The 26,229-nt window shown below is 44.5% G+C and overlaps 2 protein-coding genes across 2 annotated transcripts in view; both read left to right on the forward strand.

Annotated features, from left to right (window-relative positions):
- Positions 1–4,324: 4,324 nt before the first annotated feature.
- On the forward strand, positions 4,325–11,179 carry LOC130297712 (oocyte zinc finger protein XlCOF8.4-like). Its single transcript, XM_056550486.1, has 7 exons — positions 4,325–4,366; positions 4,982–5,129; positions 5,689–5,868; positions 5,952–6,081; positions 6,173–6,243; positions 6,370–6,490; positions 10,049–11,179. Exons 2-7 carry the CDS (start codon positions 5,049–5,051, stop codon positions 10,948–10,950), a joined length of 1,485 nt encoding a protein of 494 aa, XP_056406461.1. The 5' UTR covers positions 4,325–4,366; positions 4,982–5,048; the 3' UTR covers positions 10,951–11,179.
- Positions 11,180–23,472: 12,293 nt separating this feature from the next.
- The window catches only part of LOC130297660 (oocyte zinc finger protein XlCOF7.1-like), a 96,448-nt gene continuing 93,691 nt past the window's right edge, over positions 23,473–26,229 (forward strand). Inside the window, exons 1-2 of the mRNA XM_056550371.1 lie at positions 23,473–23,507; positions 24,447–24,548. Coding sequence (XP_056406346.1) covers positions 24,474–24,548 — 75 coding nt within the window. The 5' untranslated portion in view covers positions 23,473–23,507; positions 24,447–24,473. The remainder of the gene's footprint in view (positions 23,508–24,446; positions 24,549–26,229) is intronic.

Here is a 26,229-nt window from a genome sequence, read left to right on the forward strand (position 1 = left end):
GGCTTATGGTGAGATGGAGTGGCCAGGCTTATGGTGAGATGGAGTGGCCAGGCTTATGGTGAGATGGAATGGCCAAGCTTGTACCATTTTTTTTTAAGCATTGGCAAAATCTCATTACGCAGAACAAGAGTCTTTCCCTCCATGGTCCGTTATCTGAGGCTTCACAGTCCAATCTTGGAACTGACTTTGGCCAGACGATCCTGCCAAGTATTTGGCGTTGCTTCTTCTTTCCTAAGCCAGATTCTCAGGATCTTAATAAAGTTTAGTTGGATGGAGAAGGGGAATGGATCGCTGAGGAGCATGACCTCTGAATTCCCTTAAGTTGACTTTTGCTCTTGAGGCCTTGTCTGATTCTGTACATAGTTGTGGAGGGCCGTTACCAAACACTTATCCGGCTGACTGCCTCGTAGCGGTATGGTGATCCCTCTGACCTCTGGATTTTGCTGGATAGACAATGTGAGGAGTTTTAAAGCGCTAACAAAGGAGGTTAAATAGGACAGCCTTGCCTGACCCCAGAGAGAACTCGAAAGGGTTCAGTCTTATAGCCTTTGACCTTTTCGTGATCTAGACTGACCGAGGCCGCGGACATACAGCGGTCTTTGACATATTGGATGGTGTCCCTGATTGTCTACGATCCTGTGTCCAGGCATCTCACAGGTCTGATCCTGGTGGATGATCCCTAGATGACCTCCAGCAGGTCGGGTAGCACCTTGGGGAGAATCTTGTAGTCTGTTCAGGAGAAATGGGACGGCATTGTTCTTGAATCCCATCATATGGTGATCATCCCGTCCCTCAGCGATGTGCTTCGGTTCTGCCTCGAGGCTTTTCAGGCCCTTCTTGTTCTCCCCCAGCTCACCCCTGACATCCCAGTAAGGGTCTAATCACACGGCAGAATTTCCGCTTTCGTTGTTCCACCTCAAATTAAAGCCCATAGACTTCTATGGGATTCCGCATTCCCGTTCAACCTTTGGAAATTCCGCTGTGTGAAAGGTCCTGCAGCTGCCTCCGCAGATCCCTGAAGTCTCTCCTCCGCTGATCCCTGAAGTCTCTCCTCTGCTGATCCCTGAAGTCTTTCTTTCGCTGATCCTATTGAAGAACCAATTGTCATTCCTGCACACAATGTACATGTGCTGTCCCTCCATTACCTCCTCCCTTTCCAGCTGGGCACAATAAAGTTTCTAAGAGCCTGCACCAGGAGGAAAGCTAGAGCCCAGTGCTGTCTAATACATAATGACCCTGTGATCAGAGAAGAAGCGGGGACCATGGAGTAGCCACAGGGTTTTACTATCTGAGATACAGTATAAGTACAAAGTCAATGTGAGAATGCTGCAAGCTATTGAGATGACTCCAACTGTAGTAATCGGAGCCAACCCAATGGAGCCCTTAGCTTCCCACAAGGACACCTACATCACTATCTCAATGAGGAGTTTAGAGGAGAAGTCACGGGTTGTTCTAGCAGAGGAGCGGCCATCTTCCTCCATTATGCAGTTGAAATCCCCACCACACACTATGTGGTGACCAGCTGGGTACACAGTCTACACACTCACTTTCTAACCAGGGGGAATACACAATGATCAGCCAGACTGCTATTGGCAACCTGCCATAGACAAGCTCTTTGACAGATTTAAGGCACTACCTCTGATACGGATGGATACCCAAGCAGAACCCATACTGCCACCACCAGACCAGTTGGGGGTGCTGTTAGACTGGGAAGGAAGCAAAGTGCGTTCCTGCAGCACTTTCTGTCCCTTATCACTGTGTCCACGTTTTGTGTTCTTTTTATGTACACTAGGATTAGTCAGGGTGCGGTGCCCTTCTGGCTGTCCCTCTTGCCAGTCTAGGGGAGGTGTGTGTGGCCATTAGGTTCCTCACCTTCCAGCCATTCCCCGGGCCCCCTTGCTTCGGCAAGGGGGCCAAACCAGTTTTACTGGTTCCTCTGTGACAAGTTGGTTTTTGCTCGGTTGTTTGCCAGGAGCACTTTCGGTCCCTAAGTAGCTTCAGTGAAAGGGGACATCGTACCTGGACCCTCGCAGGTGCCTTTTGGCTCGAGGCGAAGGGTTTGGTTTGTTGGAGGCCTCTGTCCTTTTGAAGAAGGGCTTGCAATGGACTGCATCCTCGTGCACATTTTTTTGTGTAAACACTTGCACTTTTTACTTGCACGTGGGTGATTTTAGAATACGGACCTCAGCTTATAAAAGTTACAACCCTGTGTAGGAAAAATGGGTCACATGGTCTTTGATGTAAAGAAAGGACACTCCTGTTAGATGGGCCCATGTCTTTGGGGTCAGCAGGCTCCGGAAGCTATATTTCGGAGAGAATTCGGAGAGATCATGTGACTCTGGCTTGGACACCATCTCCACCACAAACTGCTCTATCTCTTCATCTTGATCTTCTGATAGCCGCTCTTTAGTGACCTCCACTTTCTTTTTAGAGGGTCGACAGGGCATCCGTCAGGACAACGTCAAAAGAAGTGCAAAGTTGTTTCCTAAAGGAATGGCCACCTTGAGCAGTACCTGTTATTGCAGATCCGTGCGCATGAAAGTTCTCAGGGTCCGACCATCTGTGCCAGGTCTTTGAGCCCATTGGTGCGCCCACTAGAAGCCATGTGTCCACACTGTCTTAGTTTCTGCTGCAGAGATCCCTGGAATAGACTCCACTGAATCCTTTTCTCGTATGATGAGTCTTTGAGAACTTCCTGCTAGTACCAGGATGGGTCCCTGTTGTAATCGTAGGAGTTGTCCCACTTTTCCCAGTTGCCGTCATATATCTTCCATCAATCATCCCATAGGTAAGTGCAGCCTGCTCCAGTCCTATACAGTAAGAGAAGAGGATGCTGATGGACGCATTCAGTGTGTACCCAAACGTAGTGTGAACAAAGCCTTACAAAAAATCCTGCTGTAGTACATGTACATTACACATACAGCACTACAGGAGCATTACACAAAGCGCTCTGCTGCAGTCCTATTTAACCTCTTAAGGATGCAGGACGAGCTATCAACGGCTGGGACCCGTGTCTAATACCAGACATCACCGATCGCAGTGATGTCCGGTATTAACCCCTTAGACGCAGCCATCAAAGTTGATCGCCGCGTTTAAAATGAAAAAAAAAAAAGCTTCCCGGCAGTTCAGCGGAGCTGATTGGTCCCTAGTTTCCTCCTAGGTGTTAGATCGTCACTCTATTGCTCCATCCCTGAGATCCAGGCTGGAGCAGCAGAGCGCCGATAACACTGATCAATGCTATGCTATGAAGATTGTATGTAACAGAAGATTGTATGTAACAGTCTCCTATGGGGGCTATAAATGTGTAAAAAAAAATAAGTTAATACATGGGATTTAACCCTTTCCCTTAAAAAAAAAGTTTGAATCACCCCCCTTTTCCCATTTAAAAAAAATATGTAAACAAAAATCAACATATGTGGTACCACCGCGTACGTAAGTGTAGGAACTATAAAAATGTAGTGTTAATTAAACCACACGGTTAATGGAGTACATGTAAAAAACTATTTCAAAGTCCAAAACTGCGTATTTTTGGTCACTTTGTATACCCTAAAAATTTTGATAAAAAGCGATCAAAAAGTCCCATCAAAATAAAACCGATAAAAATCGATAAAAAATAAAATAAAACCGATAAAAACTTCAGGTCAAGGGGCAAAAAATGAGCCCTCATTTTTTTTCAATTTTGTGCCACAAATAATTTTATTTTTGATTTTGCCGTAGATTTTTTGGTAAAACCACTGATGTCATTACAAAGTAAAATTGGTAGCGCATAAAAGAAGCGTAATGATCTTTAAATGGTGAGGAGGAAAAAACTAAAGTGCAAAAACGGAAAAACCCTGAGTCCTTAAGGGGTTAACACACACACAGCTCTGCTACATACACACAGTATGTCCTGATTGGACACGCGTGTGTATATATATATCTGGTTGCTATGGTAACTTCCCCCCTTTTCCTCTATACAGGTTTTGATAAATCTCCCCATAGACTGCAGCTCATCCAGTCCTGTGTACACTGAATAGATACTAGAACACCTGATCATGTGATCTCCTGACTCCTCCCCTCCATGTGACTGATCACATGTCTGTGACATCATCACAGGTCCTGTAACCACAGAGCTGCCAAACAGCTACTCCATGGTAACAGCAGCACCTGATCATGTGATCTCCTGACTCCTCCCCTCCATGTGACTGATCACATGTCTGTGACATCATTGCAGGTCCTGTAACCACAGAGCTGCCAAACAGCTACTCCATGGTAACAGCAGCATGTGATCTCCTGACTCCTCCCCTCCATGTGACTGATCACCTGACTGTGACATCATCGCAGGTCCTGTAACCACAGATCAGCAGCACGGTCCTGTACAGGTCAGGTATGTGACAGTCATTAACCCCCTCATCACCGGATGGTTGATGACAGAGCTGGAGGAGACTCTGTTTTGGGGGGGTGAGCTGTAATCTTGGGTGTCAGGTTTTGGCGCTCACGTTTCTTCTTTTTTTTTAGAGAAAATCAGCAGCTCCCCCATTTTTCTTTTTTTGTATTTTCTCTTTACTCTTTCACTAAGTGACATATAGAAGACTGACTCTCCTCCTAGGGGTTGATCCCAATACAGCCCTATTAACCCCTTTCGTTTTTTGCATTTTTATTTTTCCTCCTCAGACCCGTATGGGGGTATATTACAGAACTACTTGTACTATGTAATTACACCTTTTATTTTACCATAGAATAAAGTGCAATAGCAATGGAACAAAAATACTTGTGAGGTGAACAAAACTTCAGTAACCGTAATAACTGCTCCGACCCATGATCAAGCGTCATATGATGGTGGGACCCTGCACTGACCACAGACACCGAGGAGCCGGCTTACAAGTTGTTCAACACATTTCATATCCATGATGAAATATCACATCTCCCGACGTGTTTCCTTATTATCTCCAGAAATTGTATTTTATTTCTATCATCATCGTCTCCTCTTCTGTCCCCTCAGGTCCCTACAATCCAGGATCCTCTCAGCTGATTCTTCTATAGAAGAGAATATTCCTGATCGACCATCAATGATGGAGAAGGACAGAGACAAGATGGCGGAGAGGATAATACACCTCACCATAGAGATACTCTTCCAGCTTACCGGAGAGGTGAGGGATTCTGGGAGTGATGTCACATGACCTCATTCTTCTCTATGGTAATCACATGATATGACTGGAGAGGTGAGGGATTCTGGGAGTGATGTCACATGACCTCATTCTTCTCTATGGTAATCACATGATATGACTGGAGAGGTGAGGGATTCTGGGAGTGATGTCACATGACCTCATTCTTCTCTATGGTAATCATATGATATGACTGGAGAGGTGAGGGATTCTGGGAGTGATGTCACATGACCTCATTCTTCTCTATGGTAATCACATGATATGACTGGAGAGGTGAGGGATTCTGGGAGTGATGTCACATAACCTCATTCTTCTCTATGGTAATCACATGATATGACCGGAGAGGTGAGGGATTCTGGGAGTGATGTCACATGACCTCATTCTTCTCTATGGTAATCGCATGATATGACCGGAGAGGTGAGGGATTCTGGGAGTGATGTCACATGACCTCATTCTCCTCTGTGGTAATCACATGATATGACTGGAGAGGTGAGGGATTCTGGGATGTATGTAGTGATATGTATTATTGTGTCCCCATAACCAGGATTACACGGTGGTGAAGAAGACCTCTAGGGGGCGCCATCAGGCCCCTGTGTGTGAAGGATGGGGAAGAACCCTGAGGCCAATCCCGGGGCCTCCACCTCACTCCCTGATACATGAGGAGATGAATGAGCAGAAGATCCTAGAACTCACCAACAAGATGGTGGAGCTGCTGACTGGAGAGGTGACCCTGCTGGGAATGCTGGGACATTATACAGTAACGCTATGAAGGGATGGGGGTGATGACTGTATCATTGTGTGTGTCAGGTTCCTATAAGGTGTCAGGACGTGGCCGTCTATTTCTCCATGGAGGAGTGGGAGTATTTAGAAGGACACAAGGATCAGTACATAGCGGACATAGTCATGATGGAGGATCAGCAGCCCCTCACATCAGCAGGTAATACACATGACTATATACACACCGCACACTGCATTTATTCTATATACACAATGGATTCACTCACTGGATGTGTTTCCTACAAAACCAGAGAGATGTCCCCGTCCTCTTCCTCCAGAGGATTCTTCAGAAGGAGATGACAATGTCCTCCAGGATTATCAGGTAGATAAGGGAGAGAAGGTTCCATGATATGTTCCCTATGATGTGTAGAAGAGCTGGGAGGCTCCTGTGCTCAGGATCAGTTCATCTAGAACATTCCATGTCACTTCTACAATATTTCTTTCACAGCTTATGGATCAGAGTAAAGATGTGAAGAACATTAATGCTCCAGACATAATGGTGAAAGAGGAGACAGATGTGAGGGGTGATGATCCGTGTACAAAGGACGTCCCTACAGTGCCCCCGCCAGGTCAGTAGTGGCCACTATATGATGTGAGGCCTAGTTCTTCACCATCAGCCTGCTCTGTAGTAAAGTGCATGTATGTGTAGGGAGTGTGTGGGTCGGCTCCACCTAATAGTTCTGAGGTCCCATTAGTGTCTATTAGATTGTGATCAGTTTTGGTCAGTTTAATGTTAGGTTGTGTTTCCTGTAAATCTTACATGTACATTTTGAAAACAATGAATTCAGTCATTAACCTGTAGGGGTTGGAGGGCGTACATGTACGCCCTGGTCCCATTACCAGGGTTTGAAGGTCGCTCGTGACCAGAGAAGGCTTCAAACCCAGTGTGTCCCGTTTGCTATCAGCAGCCAGGACCCAGGGTTAATGCCGGGCATCACCGATCGGGCCGATGCCCGGCATTAACCCTGTAAATTCCACAATCAAAGTTGATCACGGCGTCTAAACCAAAGGTAAAAGTATTCTGGCAGCTCAGTGGAGCTGATCGGGACCATCACGGTAAAACCGTGATGTCCTGATCAGCTGTGAGAACGGGCCCTAATCTTCCTTCTTGCCGTTCGATTGGTGATCTGCTGCTCCAAGCCTGCTATGGCATAGTATTGATCAGTATATGCCATCAAAAGATTGCATGTTGTAGCCCCCTATGGGGACTAAATAAAATAATTAAGTGTTAAAAAAAAAAGTTTATAAAAGGGAATTAACCCCTTCCTAATAAAAGTTTGAATCCCCCCTTTAACCATTTTTAAAATAAAATAAAAATAATAATCTGTGGTATCGCCGCGTGCGTAAATATCCGAATTTTTAAAATATAAGGTTAGCTAAACCACACGGTCGATGTCGTACATGTAGAAAAATAACAAAAAGTCCAAAATTGTGCATTTTTGGTCACTTTTTATACTATAAAAAGTGATCAAAAAGCCCCATCAAAACAAAAATAATACAGATAAAAACTGCAGACCACGGCGCAAAACACGAGCCCTCATACTGCCCCGTACGCAGAAAAATAAAATAAACGTTATAGGGGTCAGAAGATGACAATTACAAACGTACTTATTTTGGTGCATGTAGTTATCATTTTTTTTAAGTAGTAAAATAAAATAAAACCTACATAAATTGGGTATCCTTGTAACCGTAGGGACCTACAGAATAAAGTGCACTGTGTAGAATCGGAAGCCCCCAAACTTTACAAAATGGTTTTTTTTTTTTATTTTTATTTCACCGTACAAATTAGTTTTTTTTTTGTTTTTCGTCACAGATTATGTTGCAAAAAACAAGCCCTTATATGGGTCTGTAGGTGCAAAATGTAATGTGTTAGGATTTTTAGGAGGAGAGGAGGAAAAAACTAAAGTGCAGAAAGGAAAATTGGCCCCATCCTTAAAGGGGTACTCCGGTGGAAAACTTCTTTTTTTAAATGAACTGGTGCCAGAAAGTTAAACAGATTTGTAAATTACTTCTATTAAAAAATCTTTACCCTTCCAGTACTTTTTAGCAGCTGTATGCTACAGAGGAAATTCTTTTCATTTAGAATTTCTTTTTTGTCTTGTCCACAGTGCTCTCTGCTGACACCTCTGTCAATATCAGGAACTGTCCAGAGCAGGAGAAAATCCACATAGCAAACCTATGCCGCTCTGGACAGTTCCTGACATGGACAGAGGTGTCAGCAGAGAGCACTGTGGACAAGACAAAAAAGAAATTCAAAAAGAAAAGAATTTCCTCTGTAGCATACAGCTGCTAAAAAGTACTGGAAGGTAAAAACATTTTCATAGAAGTCATTTACAAATCTGTTTAACCTTCTGGCACCTGTTGTAAAGACCTTAAAAAAATGTTTTCCACCAGAGTACCCCTTTAAGTTCAAAAATGGGCCTTGTCCCCAAGGGGTTAATGGGCAAGATTTGGTCTATTAAAGTCTATGTCTCAGTTTTTGTCAAAATACCTGTTTATCCGTTTCTTGCCATAGATCAGTGTAGAACCCTCAAAACGTAATGTAATGGGGCCCTAAGTTTTATGGTATCCTAAAGGAGTATTCCACCATAGTGGCTCTATGAAGGGGAGCCATAAGTCCGGAGCCTCGATGAACCAAGAGGTCGGGCAGCAATATGTCCACGTACAGACTAAGTTCTAGGGCATTGGTCTTCAAACTGTGGCCCTCCAGATGTTACAAAACTATAATTCCCAGCATGCCCGGACAGCCGTTGGCTGTCCGAGCATGCTGGGAGTTGTAGTTTTGCAACATCCTGAGGGCCACAGTTTGAAGACTGCTGGTCTAGGGCTTATACAGAAAGAGCTGGAGGGGAGGTGTATAACCTGATCACATAGAGATAGCAGCAGTATACAGATAGAGCTAGGGGAAGTGTATTACTACTATATATCCTGATCCCATAGCGATAGCAGCAGTATACAAATAGAGCTGGAGGGGAGGTGTATAACTATTATATATCCTGATTTCATAGAGATAGCAGCAGTATACAGATAGAGCTGAAGGGGAGGTGTATAACTACTAATCCCATAGAGATAGCAGCAGTATACAGATAGAGCTTGAGAGGAAGTGTGTAACTACTATATATCCTGATCCCATAGAGATAGCAGCAGTATACAGATAGAGCTGGAGGGGAGGTGTGTAACTACTATATATCCTGATTCCATAGAGATAGCAGCAGTATACAGATAGAGCTGGAGGGGAGGTGTATAACTACTATATATTCTGATCCCATAGAGATAGTAGCAGTATACAGATAGAGCTGGAGGGGAGGTATATAACTACTATATATCCTGATCCCATAGAGATAGCAGCAGTATACAGATAGAGCTGGAGGGGAGGTGTATAACTACTATATATCCTGATCCCATAGAGATAGTAGCAGTATACATATAGAGCTGGAGGGGAGGTGTATAGCTACTATATATCCTGATCCCATAGAGATAGCAGCAGTATACAGATAAAGCTGTAGGGGAGGTGTATAACTACTATATATCCTGATTCCATAGAGATAGCAGCAGTATACATATAGAGCTGGAGGGGAGGTGTATAACTACTATATATTCTGATCCCATAGAGATAGTAGCAGTATACATATAGAGCTGGAGGGGAGGTGTATAGCTACTATATATCCTGATCCCATAGAGATAGCAGCAGTATACAGATAGAGCTGGAGGGGAGGTGTATAGCTACTATATATCCTGATCCCATAGAGATAGCAGCAGTATACAGATAGAGCTTGAGAGGAGGTGTGTAACTACTATATATCCTGATCCCATAGAGATAGCAGCAGTATACAGATAGAGCTGGAGGGGAGGCGTATAACTACTATATATCCTGATCCCATAGAGATAGCAGCAGTATACAGATAGAGCTGAAGGGGGAGGGATCTGCAATGGATGGATGGATACAGCTTTGCTGGAATAAAACAGATGGCGCTGAAGGACTCGTATGCAGGAAATGGGCAAAAAAAACAGAACAAAACCTGCAGCGCTTCTCTAAATTTCTCTATTGTGTTCTACTTTTTGTGTGAAATATTAATCCAATCAGTTTATATTATTGAACATAATAAAATGAGTTGTATTCTTGGCAGATGACTGTACCAGGAGCTCAGAGGGTCACCTGATATCTTCAGATGATCATAGTATCAAACAAGAAACCTGTGAAGAGTACGCCATTATCCTAGATACACCCTCCGCCATCGACAGCGAAGATCTATCATCTGATACTATTATACAGGTTCTACCTTCCGATTCATCACAGATTGTGACACATGATAAAAAACCTCACACAGGAGGGGAAAAGCTATTTTCATGTTCAGAATGCGGGAAATGTCTTAACCAGAAATCGGACCTTGTAAGACATCAGAGAATTCACACGGGAACAAAGCCTTTTGCGTGTATGGAATGTGGTAAATGTTTTTACCAGAAATCAGACCTTGTTAGACATCAGAGAATTCACACAGGGGAGAAGCCATGTTCGTGTGCAGAATGTGCCAGATGTCTTATGCTAAAATCAGCTCTTATTGCACATCAGAGAAGTCATACAGGGGAAAAACCGTTTTCATGTTCAGAATGTGGGAAATGTTTTAACAAAATATCAGACCTTGCAAGACATCAGAGAATTCACACAGGGACAAAGCCATTTGCATGCTCAGAATGTGGGAAAAGTTTTAACCAGAAATCAAATCTTGACAGACATCTGAGGAGTCACACAGGGGAGAGGCCATATTCATGTTCAGAATGTGGGAAATGTTATAGAGTTAAATCCAATCTTGTTAAACATCAGAGAAGTCACACGGGGGAGAAGCCGTATTCATGTTCAGAGTGTGGGAAATGTTATAGAGCTAAATCAAATCTTGTTACACATCAGAGGACTCACACGGGGGAGAAGCCGTATTCATGTTCACAATGTGGGAAATGTTTTGCTCAGAAGTCATATCTTCGTAATCATTACAAAACTCACACGGGGACGTACATAGTTACTAGCGTTTAAAATAGACTCGTGGTCATTATGTTCAACCAAGGAAGGGATGAGATAAACAAAGGGGAGGGGACGTGATACTTTTTTTTCGACTTACCCATTGGCTTTTTTTTTTTAAAGATTTTTTACTTTTTAAACAATAGAACAACTGTTACAGTTAAAGGAAAGTTATAAAGAAATCACTGTTAACTTAAAGGGGTATTCCAGGAAAAAAACATTTTTATAGATCAACTGGCTCCAGAAAGGTAAACAGATTTGTGAATTACTTCTATTAAAAAGTCTTAATCCTTTCAGTACTTATGAGCTTCTGAAGTTAAGGTTGTTCTTTTCTGACTAATGCCTCTCTGATGACACCTGTCTTGGGAAACGCCCAGTTTAGAAGCAAATCCCCATAGCAAACCTCTTCTAAACTGGGCGTTTCCCGAGACAGGTGTCATCAGAGAGGCTTTAGACAGAAAAGAACAACCTTATCTTCAGAAGCTCATAAGTACGGAAAGGATTAAGATTTTTTAATAGAAGTAATTTACAAATCTATTTAACTTTCTGGAGCCAGTTGATATAAATATAAAAGTTTTTTCCTGGAATACCCCTTTAAAAAGCGAACGGAACCAGATAACCCAGCTATACATCACCCATAGGCATAAAATATTGTACTTTAATTTACACACACGGATCGGACACTTTTATCTCACACCTTTCATGATTGCAGCTTACCTGGATGGACATGAGTACGGTATAAAATCCAGTGGTCACTTTCTGTGGATCAGTTTTGGTGTAATTCCGCATTAATGCGGGAAACCCCAGTGATGTCAGCAATTTATTTTTAGCCCTGTCATTGGTGCTAGACTATCCGGGGGCCAGGATTTAAAAAAAATCTATCAACCTCGTGGGATTTTCTTGTGTGACAGTGCCAAAAGTATATGAAGAATGGTGTGATCGAGGTGAAACAACCCACAAAAGTGCATCCCGGCAACAACTTGCGGATGGTTATAAGAGCAGGAAACCATTTTCAGCACCATTGCTGCCTACGGGAAACCAAAAGAAAAACTCAAGAGGGCAATAGACTGCAAACATCTGAACTATTAGGAGTGGGAAAAACATGGCCTGGCCAGATCTTTGTTGCACCGTGCTTATGGACGGGTAAGAATTTGGCACTGAGAGAGGTGGAATAATAGTGCATCCTTGGTCTTCTGATCCTTGGACAGTAAGGCTTCTCTAAGCATTGTGGCCGACCAAATTCAGATGGTGGAGCTGGAATAATGGTGCACCCTTGGTCCTCTGATTTTTTGGGGGCAGATATTTGTAGGGCTTCTCTAACTATTGTGGTCGACCAAGTTCATCAAAGCTGCTGTTTCTCCTCTAGGGGGAAGGACGTTTTAGCAGGCGATGCACCTTCCACAAGGGTTGTGTAGTCATTGATTGGTTACAGGAACATGGCAGTGATTTCCAGGTGTTTCCTGTTCTCCTATCAAGCATTTCATGGAGAACGGGGCTGTTCAGAGCACGTCAGGACCCCAATTGTGGCCGACCAAATTCAGTTGGTGGAGCTGGAATAATGGTGCACCCTTGGTCCTCTGATTTTTTGGGGGGCAGATATTTGTAGGGCTTCTCTAAGTATTGTGGCCGAGTTCGTAAAGCTGCTGTTTCTCCTCTAAGGGAAGGACGTTTTGGCAGGACGATGCACCTTCCACGAGGGTTGTGTAGTCATCGATTGGTTACAAGAACATGACAGTGATTTCCTGATGTTTTCTGTTCTCCTATCAAGCATTTTATGGAGAAACGGGGCTGTTCAGAGCACGTCAGGACCCCAATTTAATTTGAGGCAAAAGAAATCCATCGGTCCACAGTTTGGAGACCACTGCAATAGTAGAAAGGTCGAATAATATTGCGTGGAATGTTTTCATGGTGCACCCTTGATTTTTTTTGGATAGTTATTTGGACAGTAGGACTTCTCTAAGCATTGTGGCCGATCAGGTTCATCCAACCAAAGCTGTTGTTTATCCTATAGGGGGAAGGATGTTTTAGCAGGACGATGCGCCATCCACGAGGATTGTGTGGTCATCGACTGGTTACCGGAACGTGACCTTGAGATCTTGGTCTTCACAGTCCTCAGGTCTTACTCCTATCAAGCATTTTATGGAGCAAAGGAAAACGGGGCTGTTCAGAGCATGTCAGGACCCCCATTTAATTTGAGGCAAATGTGAGAAGCGATAATGTCCACATGGGCCTATTATACCTGCAGAACAATTTCCTGCAGTTCCAACGAGCTAGTACAGTGGTCTCCAAACTTTGGACCTTCAAATGTTGTAAAGCTACAACTCCTTGCATGCCCGGACAGCCGTTGGCTGCAACATCCGGAGGGCCACAGTTTGGAGACCACTGCAATAGTAGAAAGGCGTCTTCCCTCAACCAACTCTTCATCTTCTAAGAGACATAACTTTTTTTATTTTCCACATACAGAACCACATGAGGGCTTGTTTTTTGCGGGACCAGTTACTGCGAAACAGCAAAAAAAAAGTTTTTGCGCCGTTCATTTTGCGGTAGCAGTACGATTACATCCATACCTAATTTTATCTAATTTTTGTGAGGTTTTACTACAAAAAAATAAAAATAAAATAAAAATGTTTTGAATCTCCATATTCTTTGCCCCTATAACTTGACCAAAAATGAAAAGTTTCTTGCGCTTGGTATTTTTTTTTACAATGTTCACTGTGCGGGATCTGTACTATTATATTTTAACATTTCGGACCGCGCGCAGTCAAAATAAATGTAATTTTTTTTGGTGGAGTTTACACATTTTTATCATTGGGGTATTTTTAATATAGTTAAAAATTTTTTTTTTTTTTTAAATAAGCAATCATTAGATTGCTTTTACAGTTCACTGCCATACTATTGTATGGCAGTTAACTGTCAAATCACCTAGTACAGCCTGTCTGATGCATTTTATACAGGCTCGGAGGCCTTTCGAAGGCCACTGGCTGCCATGTTAAATGATCTGCATCCTGCGATTGTGTCACGGGGTGCTGATCGGACCTCTGAAACGGGCACCTGTCATTTCACTCTATGGATGCCATGATCGCTTTTGGTCATGGCATGGAGAGGGTTAAACTGCCGGGATTGGACTAAAGTACAATGCCAGCTGTTGTAGGCGGGTATCAGCCGTAATATACTGCTGACACACACTCTATATAGAGAAAGCTCAGCTCCTGAGCCTGCTCTATATTCGGTGACTGCCAAGCGCCATAAAAAGGCATATCGGCAGTCATTAAAGGGTTACTCCGCTCCCCAGCCTCCTGAAGTCAATGTTCCGAACGCTGGGTGCGGGCTCCCGCATTCACGCCCACCCCCTCAATGAAAGTCTGTGAAAAGGGGGCACGATGGCTGTCACGCCCTCTCCCATAGACTTGCATTGAGGGGGCGGGATGTGATGTCACTGGGCGGAGCTTGACGTCACAAGGGGGCGGGCGTGAACACGGAAACCCGCACCCAGCGTTCGGAACATTGACTTCAGGAGGCTGGGGAGCGGAGTAACCCTTTAAGAGGTTATTACCCACCCTACGTTTTCCATCTCTGAGCCACCTACTTACCCATCCAATGACCCCGGTCCATTCTAGAACTTACCTCCTCATAGAACCTGACTGGACTGATCTATCATAAATGATGCAGAGTGTGGGAGATGAGCTCGGTGGAGATAGGCAAACGGCAGAAAACATCAGTCAGAGACAGTAGCACAAATCCCGACTCTTTTATTGTCCGAAACAAAATATACAGCCATGTTCACACTGGCACAAGCAAGATAGAACCTGCGTGTCCTGTACTAACTAAACCACTTTAGGTGACCGTCACTAAACAGGTGGAATATTATGAGACACCTGACAAAACAAAACTTCTAATCTGTGACCTCACACAAATGGCAATGGTCCCAGAAGAGGTCATTCCAGTCCAGTACATCACAACCTAAGGAAAACTGAAACCCAGCCATACTTAGAGCCCAGCTGATGCGCTGTCTTCGGCACCTGTGCTGCTCTGGGCTGTGCCCATTAACCGGAATACAAATCCCCGACTACCCTGCCTGACTTTTATCCTAAAAACCCAGGCCCCATTATTGAACTTACCAAAAGTTCCTAGCAAGCAGCTTTGCCTGGATGGGATATGCGCTTCCTGAAACCTTCATATAACGGGCACCTTGGGGAAACACAACGATCCCCAAACACCACTTCGATCACTGTCTCACGTACCCTCCCCCTTTACTCCAACCTGTGGGGATGAACACTTTTGGCCGTGTTTAGGCCGGGTACCACCTTGTTTCTCTCACATTTTGCTCCTTGCTCTGTAAGGGTGCATTCACATTTCGTTTTCCCTCTCTGGCGCCTGATTTGGTGGGAGAATTTCAAAAGTGCCTGCTACCCTATCCCTGCCAGAACCGGGCCGTACCCCATTAATTTCAACGACTCATTTTCTGGATTTGGTCTGGAGGAAAAACCGTGGTCTGCTATGGTTTTTGTGGATATGGTGGGAAAACGTGCCGACCGTAGCCAGTAGCTGACTCTGGTCAGCTCATAGAAATGAATAGGGTACGGCACAGTTTCGGCAGATGGTTTTGGTGGGTGGATGTGAGATGTTAAAGGGGTACTCCTTAGACATCTTATCCCCTATCCAAAGGATAGGGGATAAGATGTCTGATCACGGGGGTCCTGCTGCTTGGGACCCTTGCATTCTCGGCAGCGGCACCCCAGACATCCAGTAACGGAGTGAACTTCGCTCCGTGCCGGATGACTGGCGATGTGGGGCGGGGCTTGTGATGTCACTGCAAGTTTATAGGAGGGGGTGTGATGGCCGTGACGTCACAAGCCTCCTGCGCTGCATGCAAAGTTCTAAAAGAACACCGGGTGCTGCAGGGAAATCGCGGGGGTCCCCAGCGGCAGGATCCTCAAGATCAGACATCTCCTTTGATAGGGAATAAGATGTTTAGGGGCGGAGCACTCCTTTAAAGCACCATAAGAGGAGAGTGCTCTGTCACCAACCTGAAATGTCGGCCCAATAGGTAATACCTCCGCGACTCTTAAGCCCACTTTATTGCCATGTGTTCTTGTTGCACTATGCTATCGTTTAGCGTTCTGAGGTCGGTGACCGGGGGTCCTTCTCCTCCGACCTCCTGTGAGAGCGCTGCACCTATACCTACCTCAGATATATCAGACCACAAGGGGGATCAGTGCCGCTTCTCTACAGACGACGGACTTTACTGTTTGAACCCCCTTCCCCCCCAGCAGTCCACATGACTGACCGGCCTCCCCGTCATGGAAGCTGCCATGGTGGCAAAATTCAGAATGAACCTAGGTTAGCGACCCAATAAAGCTCTATGGACTCTACCTTTATACTACTACTCCTTGTCCTATCACATACCCCAGAGAACGGGGGCCTCCTCCAGACCCTCACACACTTCTCAGGGCTCCCTATGGGGTTGTCAGATCTGTAAACACAGGAAGTTGTAAGTGCTCTCTGATGACACCTCTGTCCATGTCAGGAACTGTCCAGAGCAGGAACAATTCCCCATAGCAAACCTTTCCTGCTTTGGACAGTTCCTGACACGGACAGATGTGGCAGCAGAGAGCACTGTGGCCAGACTGAAAAGAAATAAAAAAAAAAGAAAATACCTTCTTGTGGAGCATACAGCAGCTGATAAGTACTAGAAGAATTAAGATTTTTAAATAGAAGTGATTTACAAATCTGTTTAACTTTCTGGCACCTGTTGATTTATAAAAAAAATAATAAAATCCTTTAACCCCTTAAGGACCAGGCCAATTTTCACTGTAGGACTAGAGCGTTTTTTTGCACATCTGACCACTGTCACTTTAAGCATTAATAACTCTGATGCTTTTACCTTTCATTCTGATTCCGAGATTGTTTTTTCGTGACATATTCTACTTTATGTTAGTGGTAAATTTGTGTCGATATTTGCATCATTTCTTGGTGAAAAATTCCAAAATTTGATGAAAAAATAGAAAATTTTGCATTTTTCTAACTTTGTAGCTCTCTGCTTATAAGGAAAATGGATATTACAAATAAATTATATATTGATTCACAGATACAATATGTCTTATTTATGTTTCCATCATAAAATTGATGAGTTTTTACTTTTGGAAAACATCAGAGGGCTTCAAAGTTCAGCAGCAATTTTCCAATTTTTCACAAAATTTTCAAAAGCGGAATTTTTCAGGGACCAGTTCAGGTTTGAAGTGGATTTGAAGGGTCTTCATATTAGAAATACTCCAAAAATGACCCCATTATAAAAACTGCACCCCCCAAAGTATTCAAAATGACATTCAGTAAGTGTATTAACCCTTTAGGTGTTTCACAGAAATAGCAGCAAAGTGAAGGAGAAAATTCATTTTTTTACACTTGCATGTTCTTGTAGAGCCAGTTTTTGAATTTTTACAAGGGGTAAAAGGAGAGAAATCACCCTAAAATGTGTAACCCAATTTCTCTCCAGTAAGGAAATACCTCATATGTGTATGTCAAGTGTTCGGCGGGCGCAGTAGAGGGCACAGAAGGGAAGGAGCGACAATGGGATTTTGGAGAGTGAGTTTTTCTGAAATGGTTTTTGGGGGGCATGTCACATGGCATACCATTTTGGAAACTACACCCCTCTAGGCACGTAACAAGGGGTCCAGTGAGCCATTACACCCCACTTTTCGTTAAAGTTGGATGTGTAAATGATTTCTTATTTTTTCACTAAAATGCTGGTTTTCCACCAAATTTTACATTTTTACAAGGGGTAATAGGAGAAAATGCCCCCAAAATTTGTAACCCCATCTCTTCTGAGTATGGAATTACCCCATGTGTGTGGGCGTCAAGTGCTCTGCTGGCGAACTACAATGCTCAGAAGAGAAGAAGTCACATTTGGATTTTGGAAAGCAAATTTTTCTGAAATGGTTTTTGGGGGGCATGTCCCATTTAGGAAGTCCCTATGGTACTATTTTGGCATACTATTTTGGAAACTACACCCCTCAAGGAATGTAACAAGGGGTCCATTGAGCCTTAACACCCCACAGGTGTTAGATAAATGTTCATGAAGTGAGATGTGAAAAGGACATTTATTTATTTTTTTTACACTAAAATGCTGATGTTACCCCAAATTTTTTACTTTCACAAGTGGTAAAAGGAGAAAATGTCATTGTAAATACATTGTACACATCACACACGCGGCTCCGTACACATCACACACGCGGCTCCTCTCCGTACACATCACACACGTGGCTCCTCTCCGTACACATCACACACGCGGCTCCGTACACATCACACATGCGGCTCCTCTCCGTACACATCACACACGTGGCTCCTCTCCGTACACATCACACACGCGGCTCCGTACACATCACACATGCGGCTCCGCTCCGTACACATCACACACGTGGCTCCTCTCCGTACACATCACACACGTGGCTCCTCTCCGTACACATCACACACGTGGCTCCTCTCCGTACACATCACACACGCGGCTCCGTACACATCACACATGCGGCTCCGCTCCGTACACATCACACACGCGGCTCCTCTCCGTACACATCACACACGCGGCTCCGTACACATCACACACGCGGCTCCTCTCCGTACACATCACACACGTGGCTCCTCTCCGTACACATCACACACGCGGCTCCGTACACATCACACACGCGGCTCCTCTCCGTACACATCACACACGCGGCTCCTCTCCGTACACATCACACACGCGGCTCCTCTCCTTACACATCACACACACGCGGCTCCTCTCCTTACACATCACACACACACGGCTCCTCTCCTTACACATCACACACACGCGGCTCCTCTCCTTACACATCACACACGCGGCTCCTCTCCTTACACATCACACACACGCGGCTCCTCTCCTTACACATCACACACACACGGCTCCTCTCCTTACACATCACACACACGCGGCTCCTCTCCTTACACATCACACACACGCGGCTCCTCTCCTTACACATCACACACACACGGCTCCGTACACATCACATCAGTGGCGTTGCGACCGGGGGGTGACACCAGGTACGCCGCCAGTCCTCAGTTGCGCTGCCTGTCTCCATACTAGCAGCCCCCACGGCCCCCACTTGCGCTGCCTCTGTAAGAGCATCCCCCCCCCCCCCCGGTCCTCACTTGTTCCGTCTCCGTACCAGCTACCCCCAAGCCCCCCCCCCGTCACCTGCACAGTGAACCGGACTGCGCCCCCACGTCTTCTGTTGCGCCGGTCCGACGTCCCTCCGCAGGGTCGGCGCAGGAGGACGTGACGTCACTCGCAGAGCGACCGGAGAGAAGGAGCGCTGCGCTGGATGGGTGAGCGAGTGTCTGTCTCTCTCTGTCTGTGTGTGACTGTGTGTGACTGTGTGTGTGTGTCTGTGAGTGTGTGTCTCTCTGTGTGTGTGACTGTGTGTGTCTGTCGCAATCTCTGTCTGTGTGTGACTCTGTCTTTGTGTGACTCTGTGTGTGTGTGACTCTGTGTGTGTGTGACTCTGTGTGTGTCTCTCTGTGAGTGTGTGTCTCTCTGACTGTGTGTGTGTGTCTCTCTCTATCTATCTGTGTGTGTCTCTGTGTTGTGTGTGTGTGTTTTTTTTGTGTGGGGGGAGGGGGGGTTTGTTTGAACCAGCGATCTAATGTGGGGAGACTTTGACCTATTGTGGGGAACATGCAAGGGAACCTGCGGCCTAATGGGGGGGGAAACTACTACCAAATGTGGTGAATCTATGCTACCTAATGTGGGGAAACTGCTACCTAATGTTGGAAAATTGCTACCTAATGTGCGAAGGCTGCTACATAATGTGGGAAAACTGCCACCTAATGTGGGGATTCTGTGCTACCTAATGTGGGGAAACTTCTACCTAATGTGTGGAATCTGTGCTACCTAATGTGTGGAATTTGTGCTACCTAATGTGTGGAATCTGTGCTACTTAATGTGGGGAAATTACTACCTAATGTGGGGTAACTGGTACCAAATGTGGGGAATCTATGCTACCTAATGTGGGGAAACTGCTACCTACCTAATGTGGGGGAACTGCTACCTACCTAATGTGGAGAACTGCTACCTACCTAATGTGGGGGAACTGCTACCTACCTTAAGTGGGGGAACTGCTGCCTACCTAATGCTCCCCCCCCCTGGCAGTAGCACCCTCATCATCCACCAGCAACCCCCCCCCCCCAGCAGCAGCACCAGCAGATCCTGATGGTGGATGATGGGGGTGCTCCTGCCAGGAGGATGATCCTGCCGATGGACGATGGGGGTGATACTGCAAGGGGGGATGGCCAGTAGCACTCTCATCATCCTCCAGCAACACCTCCCCAGTACTAGCACCCCCATCATCAACTAGCAACACCACCAGATTTATATTCAGAGGGTACAGTATGTGGCAGATTTATATTCAGAGTGTACAGTATGTGTTGGTATTCAGAATGTACAGTGTGTGGTAGTATTATATTCAGTGGGTATGGTGTATGGAAGGTTTATAATCAAAGAGTATAGTGTATAGTAGTATTATATTTAGAGGATACAGTGTCTGGCAGGTTTATAATAATTATTATTTTCATATAGAGGATCAGAATGCGCTGACATAGTGAGGAGACGTCTGGGCGTCACATTCTGCAGAGAGAAGTTTTAGCTGGACCTGGCGGTATGTACCATCTGAATTAGATAAGGGAAGACTATAGAGAAGACGTCACATGTAGTCACTGATATCATTGTGTATTCTCCTCTCTATAGAGAAGACGTCACCTGTAGTCACTGATATCATTGTGTATTCTCCTCACTATAGAGAAGACGTCACCTGTAGTCACTGATATCATTGTGTATTCTCCTCACTATAGAGAAGATGTCACCTGTAGTCACTGATATCATTGTGTATTCACCTCACTATAGAGAAGACGTCACCTGTAGTCACTGATATCATTGTACATTCTCCTCACTATAGAGAAGATGTCACCTGTAGTCACTGATATCATTGTGTATTCTCCTCACTATAGAGAAGACATCACCTGTAGTCACTGATATCATTGTGTATTCTCCTCACTATAGAGAAGATGTCACCTGTAGTCACTGATATCATTGTGTATTCTCCTCACTATAGAGAAGACGTCACCTGTAGTCACTGATATCATTGTGTATTCTCCTCACTATAGAGAAGACGTCACCTGTAGTCACTGATATCATTGTGTATTCTCCTCACTATAGAGAAGACGTCACCTGTAGTCACTGATATCATTGTACATTCTCCTCTCTATAGAGAAGATGTCACCTGTAATCACTGATATCATTGTGTATTCTCCTCACTATAGAGAAGACGTCAACTGTAGTCACTGATATCATTGTGTATTCTCCTCACTATAGAGAAGACGTCACCTGTAGTCACTGATATCATTGTGTATTCTCCTCACTATAGAGAAGACGTCACCTGTAGTCACTGATATCATTGTGTATTCTCCTCACTATAGAGAAGACATCACCTGTAGTCACTGATATCATTGTGTATTCTCCTCACTATAGAGAAGACGTCACCTGTAGTCACTGATATCATTGTGTATTCTCCTCACTATAGAGAAGACGTCACCTGTAGTCACTGATATCATTGTGTATTCTCCTCACTATAGAGAAGATGTCACCTGTAGTCACTGATATCGTTGTGTATTCTCCTCACTATACAGAAGACGTCACCTGTAGTCACTGATATCATTGTGTATTCACCTCACTATAGAGAAGACGTCACCTGTAGTCACTGATATCATTGTACATTCTCCTCACTATAGAGAAGATGTCACCTGTAGTCACTGATATCATTGTGTATTCTCCTCACTATAGAGAAGACGTCACCTGTAGTCACTGATATCATTGTGTATTCTCCTCACTATAGAGAAGACGTCACCTGTAGTCACTGATATCATTGTGTATTCTCCTCACTATAGAGAAGACGTCACCTGTAGTCACTGATATCATTGTACATTCTCCTCTCTATAGAGAAGATGTCACCTGTAATCACTGATATCATTGTGTATTCTCCTCACTATAGAGAAGACGTCAACTGTAGTCACTGATATCATTGTGTATTCTCCTCACTATAGAGAAGACGTCACCTGTAGTCACTGATATCATTGTGATATCATTGTGTATTCTCCTCACTATAGAGAAGACGTCACCTGTAGTCACTGATATCATTGTGTATTCTCCTCACTATAGAGAAGACGTCACCTGTAGTCACTGATATCATTGTGTATTCTCCTCACTATAGAGAAGACATCACCTGTAGTCACTGATATCATTGTGTATTCTCCTCACTATAGAGAAGACGTCACCTGTAGTCACTGATATCATTGTGTATTCTCCTCACTATAGAGAAGACGTCACCTGTAGTCACTGATATCATTGTGTATTCTCCTCACTATAGAGATGTCACCTGTAGTCACTGATATCGTTGTGTATTCTCCTCACTATACAGAAGACGTCACCTGTAGTCACTGATATCATTGTGTATTCTCCTCACTATAGAGATGACGTCACCTGTAGTCACTGATATCATTGTGTATTCTCCTCACTATAGAGATGTCACCTGTAGTCACTGATATCATTGTGTATTCTCCTCACTATAGAGATGACGTCACCTGTAGTCACTGATATCATTGTACATTCTCCTCTCTATGTCCTATCAGAGCTGTAGTCACTTGTCAGTTCTACAGTTATTATGAGTGAAACTACAACTCCCAGCATAACCTCACCACTGCATAAAGGGGTACTCTACTGGAAAAAAAAATTTTTTATCAACTGGTGCTACAAAGTTAAACAGATTTATAAATTACTTCTACTTAAAAATCTTAATCCTTCCAGTACTTATTAGCTGCTGTATAAGTGATTCACAGGAAGTTCTTTTCTTTTTTAATGTATTTTCTTTCTGACCACAGTGCTCTGTGCTGACACCTCTGACCATGTCAAGAACTGTCCATAGTAGGAGCAAATCCCCATTGCAAACCTCTCCTGCTCTGGACAGTTCCTAACATGGACAGACAGAGCACTCTGGACAGACTGGAAAGAACTACACAACTTCCTGTGGAGAATACAACAGCTTATATAAGTACTGTAAGGATTAAGATTTTAAATAGAAGTAATTTAAAAATCTGTTTAACTTTCTGGCACCAGTTGATATAAAAGTAAATGTTTTCCAGTGGAGTACCCCTTTAAGTAATTCTGGGAGCTGTATATTTAAATGGTGAAAACTTCTTTAACACTTTCCTATTCTGTGGCAACTGGTATATCTGATTATTATACTGGAATTTCTCACAGTGTGCTACAACAGTGGTGTCCGTCACAACAGGCTAAAAACTTACTGGGGGGAGGGGGTAGGTATGGGGGTGACACCAACCCTAGCAACGCCACTGCACATCACACACACGGCTCTGCTAGATACACACTGCCTGTAACACCTGACCATGTGATCTCCTGACTCCTCCCCTCCATGTGACCGATCACATGACTGTGACATCATCGCAGGTCCTGTCCCCTCAGATCAGTCGCTCAGTCCTCTGCAGGTCAGGTATGTGGTATTGTGGGGCCATTATTTGGTGACTACGGTGATGCCGTCCCGTATACTCTTCTCAGTTCAGCTCACGCCAGGTTGCCGGGGCAACCATACGACACCCAGCGAGTTCCGTGCACGAGCCCTATTGTAATTAATAGGAACATATAGATAATTCACTCATTTTATTATTATTATTTATTTTTTTTTTTTTCATTTTTACATATTCCGTTGTTTGTCGTTTAGTTTGAATATTGGGTGGGGGGGGGGGGGGAATAAAAATTTAGAAATATCGGAAATATATTAAGCTTAGCTGTGATTGGTTGCTATGGGCAACCAGTTTTTTTTTTTTTTTGCAGGTTTTAACCATTGTTTCCCAACCGGTGTGCGTCCAGCTGTTGCAAAACTACAACTCCCAGCATGCCCGGACAGCCAAAGGCTGTCCGGGCATGCTGGGAGTTGTAGTTTTGCAACAGCTGGAGGCACCCTGGTTGGGAAACACTGGTGTAAACTGATCATGTATATCTCCCATGAAAATGTACTAATCTCCCATGGACCTTCTTTGTTTTGTCCTGTTGCCCTTGGTTACAGGGTCACAGTTCATAGAGGAAACCAGGAAGTGATCAGGTCCATAGGGGGAAGGACTTTTAAAGGGTTACTCCGCTCCCCCCTGTGTGCGGGCTTCCGTGTTCATGCCCGCCCCCTCGTGACGTCACGTCCCGCCCCCTCAATGAAAGTCTATGGGAAGGGGGCGGGGTGACGGCTGTGTTCGCTGGTCATCGGGCACGGAGCGGCTTCCGGCTTCATCAAGGGTTTAATAGGAGAATGAGCCTCCTTCTAGAACATGCCGAAATGGGGGGCAACCAGGAAAAATAACTTATTACGGAGCAGTGAGTGAGTTTCTTTATTGTTGAATAACTTATTTACCTTTATAACTCGTGTGATCCCCAATGACAGGACTTGGGACGTCTCTGAGCTCCAAGGATGGATAACAGGTTCAAGATGGCGGAGAGGATAATACACCTCACCATAGAGATACTCTTCCAGCTTACCGGAGAGGTGAGGGATTCTGGGAGTGATGTCACAGGACCTCATTCTACTCTATGGTAATCACATGATATGACCGGAAAGGTGAGGGATTCTGGGAGTGATGTCACATGATCTCATTCTTCTCTATGGTAATCACATGATATGACTGGAGAGGTGAGGGATTCTGGGAGTGATGTCACATGATCTCATTCTTCTCTATTGTAATCACATGATATGGCTGGAGAGGTGAGGGATTCTGGGAGTGATGTCACATGACCTCATTCTACTCTATGGTAATCACAAGATATGACCGGAGAGGTGAGGGATTCTGGGAGTGATGTCACATGACCTCATTCTTCTCTATGGTAATCACATGATATGACTGGAGAGGTGAGGGATTCTGGGAGTGATGTCACAGGACCTCATTCTACTCTATGGTAATCACATGATATGACTGGAGAGGTGAGGGATTCTGGGAGTGATGTCACATGACCTCATTCTTCTCTATGGTAATCACATGATATGACTGGAGAGGTGAGGGATTCTGGGAGTGATGTCACATGATCTCATTCTTCTCTATTGTAATCACATGATATGGCTGGAGAGGTGAGGGATTCTGGGAGTGATGTCACATGACCTCATTCTCCTCTATGGTAATCACAAGATATGACCGGAGAGGTGAGGGATTCTGGGAGTGATGTCACATGACCTCATTCTTCTCTATGGTAATCACATGATATGACTGGAGAGGTGAGGGATTCTGGGAGTGATGTCACATGACCTCATTCTTCTCTATGGTAATACATGATATGACTGGAGAGGTGAGGGATTCTGGGAGTGATGTCACATGACCTCATTCTTCTCTATGGTAATCACAAGATATGACTGGAGAGGTGAGGGATTCTGGGAGTGATGTCACATGACCTCATTCTTCTCTATGGTAATCACATGATATGATTGGAGAGGTGAGGGATTCCGGGAGTGATGTCACATGACCTCATTCTTCTCTATGGTAATCACATGATATGACCGGAGAGGTGAGGGATTCTGGGAGTGATGTCACATGACCTCATTCTTCTCTATGGTAATAACATTATATGACCGGACAGGTAAGGGATTCTGGGAGTGATGTCACATGACCTCATTCTTCTCCATGGTAATCACATGATATGACTGGAGAGGTGAGGGATTCTGGGAGTGATGTCACATGACCTCATTCTTCTCTATGGTAATCACATGATATGACTGGAGAGGTGAGGGATGCTGGGAGTGATGTCACATGACCTCATTCTTCTCTATGGTAATCACATGATATGACCGGAGAGGTTAGGGATTCTGAGAGTGATGTCACATGACCTCATTCTTCTCTATGGTAATAACATGATATGACCGAAGAGGTGAGGGATTCTGGGAGTGATGTCACATGACCTCATTCTTCTCTATGGTAATCACATGATATGACTGGAGAGGTGAGGGATGCTGGGAGTGATGTCACATGACCTCATTCTTCTCTATGGTAATCACATGATATGACTGGAGAGGTGAGGGATTCTGGGAGTGATGTCACATGACCTCATTCTTCTCTATGGTAATCACATGATATGACTGGAGAGGTGAGGGATTCTGGGAGTGATGTCATATGACCTCATTCTTCTCTATGGTAATCACATGATATGACTGGAGAGGTGAGGGATTCTGGGAGTGATGTCAC

Source organism: Hyla sarda, chromosome 13 (genome assembly GCF_029499605.1).
Source record: "Hyla sarda isolate aHylSar1 chromosome 13, aHylSar1.hap1, whole genome shotgun sequence".
Lineage (NCBI taxonomy): Eukaryota > Metazoa > Chordata > Amphibia > Anura > Hylidae > Hyla > Hyla sarda.

What these genes read in the sequence shown, in the direction of transcription:
- LOC130297712 (XM_056550486.1), top strand. Translation starts at nt 5,049, where the DNA reads ATGATGGAGAAGGACAGAGACAAGATGGCGGAGAGGATAATACACCTC. An exon ending in GCAGCCCCTCACATCAGCAG is followed by an intron (nt 6,082 to 6,172) that starts GTAATACACATG and finishes CTACAAAACCAG; the next exon opens with AGAGATGTCCCCGTCCTCTT. An exon ending in ATGTCCTCCAGGATTATCAG is followed by an intron (nt 6,244 to 6,369) that starts GTAGATAAGGGA and finishes TTTCTTTCACAG; the next exon opens with CTTATGGATCAGAGTAAAGA.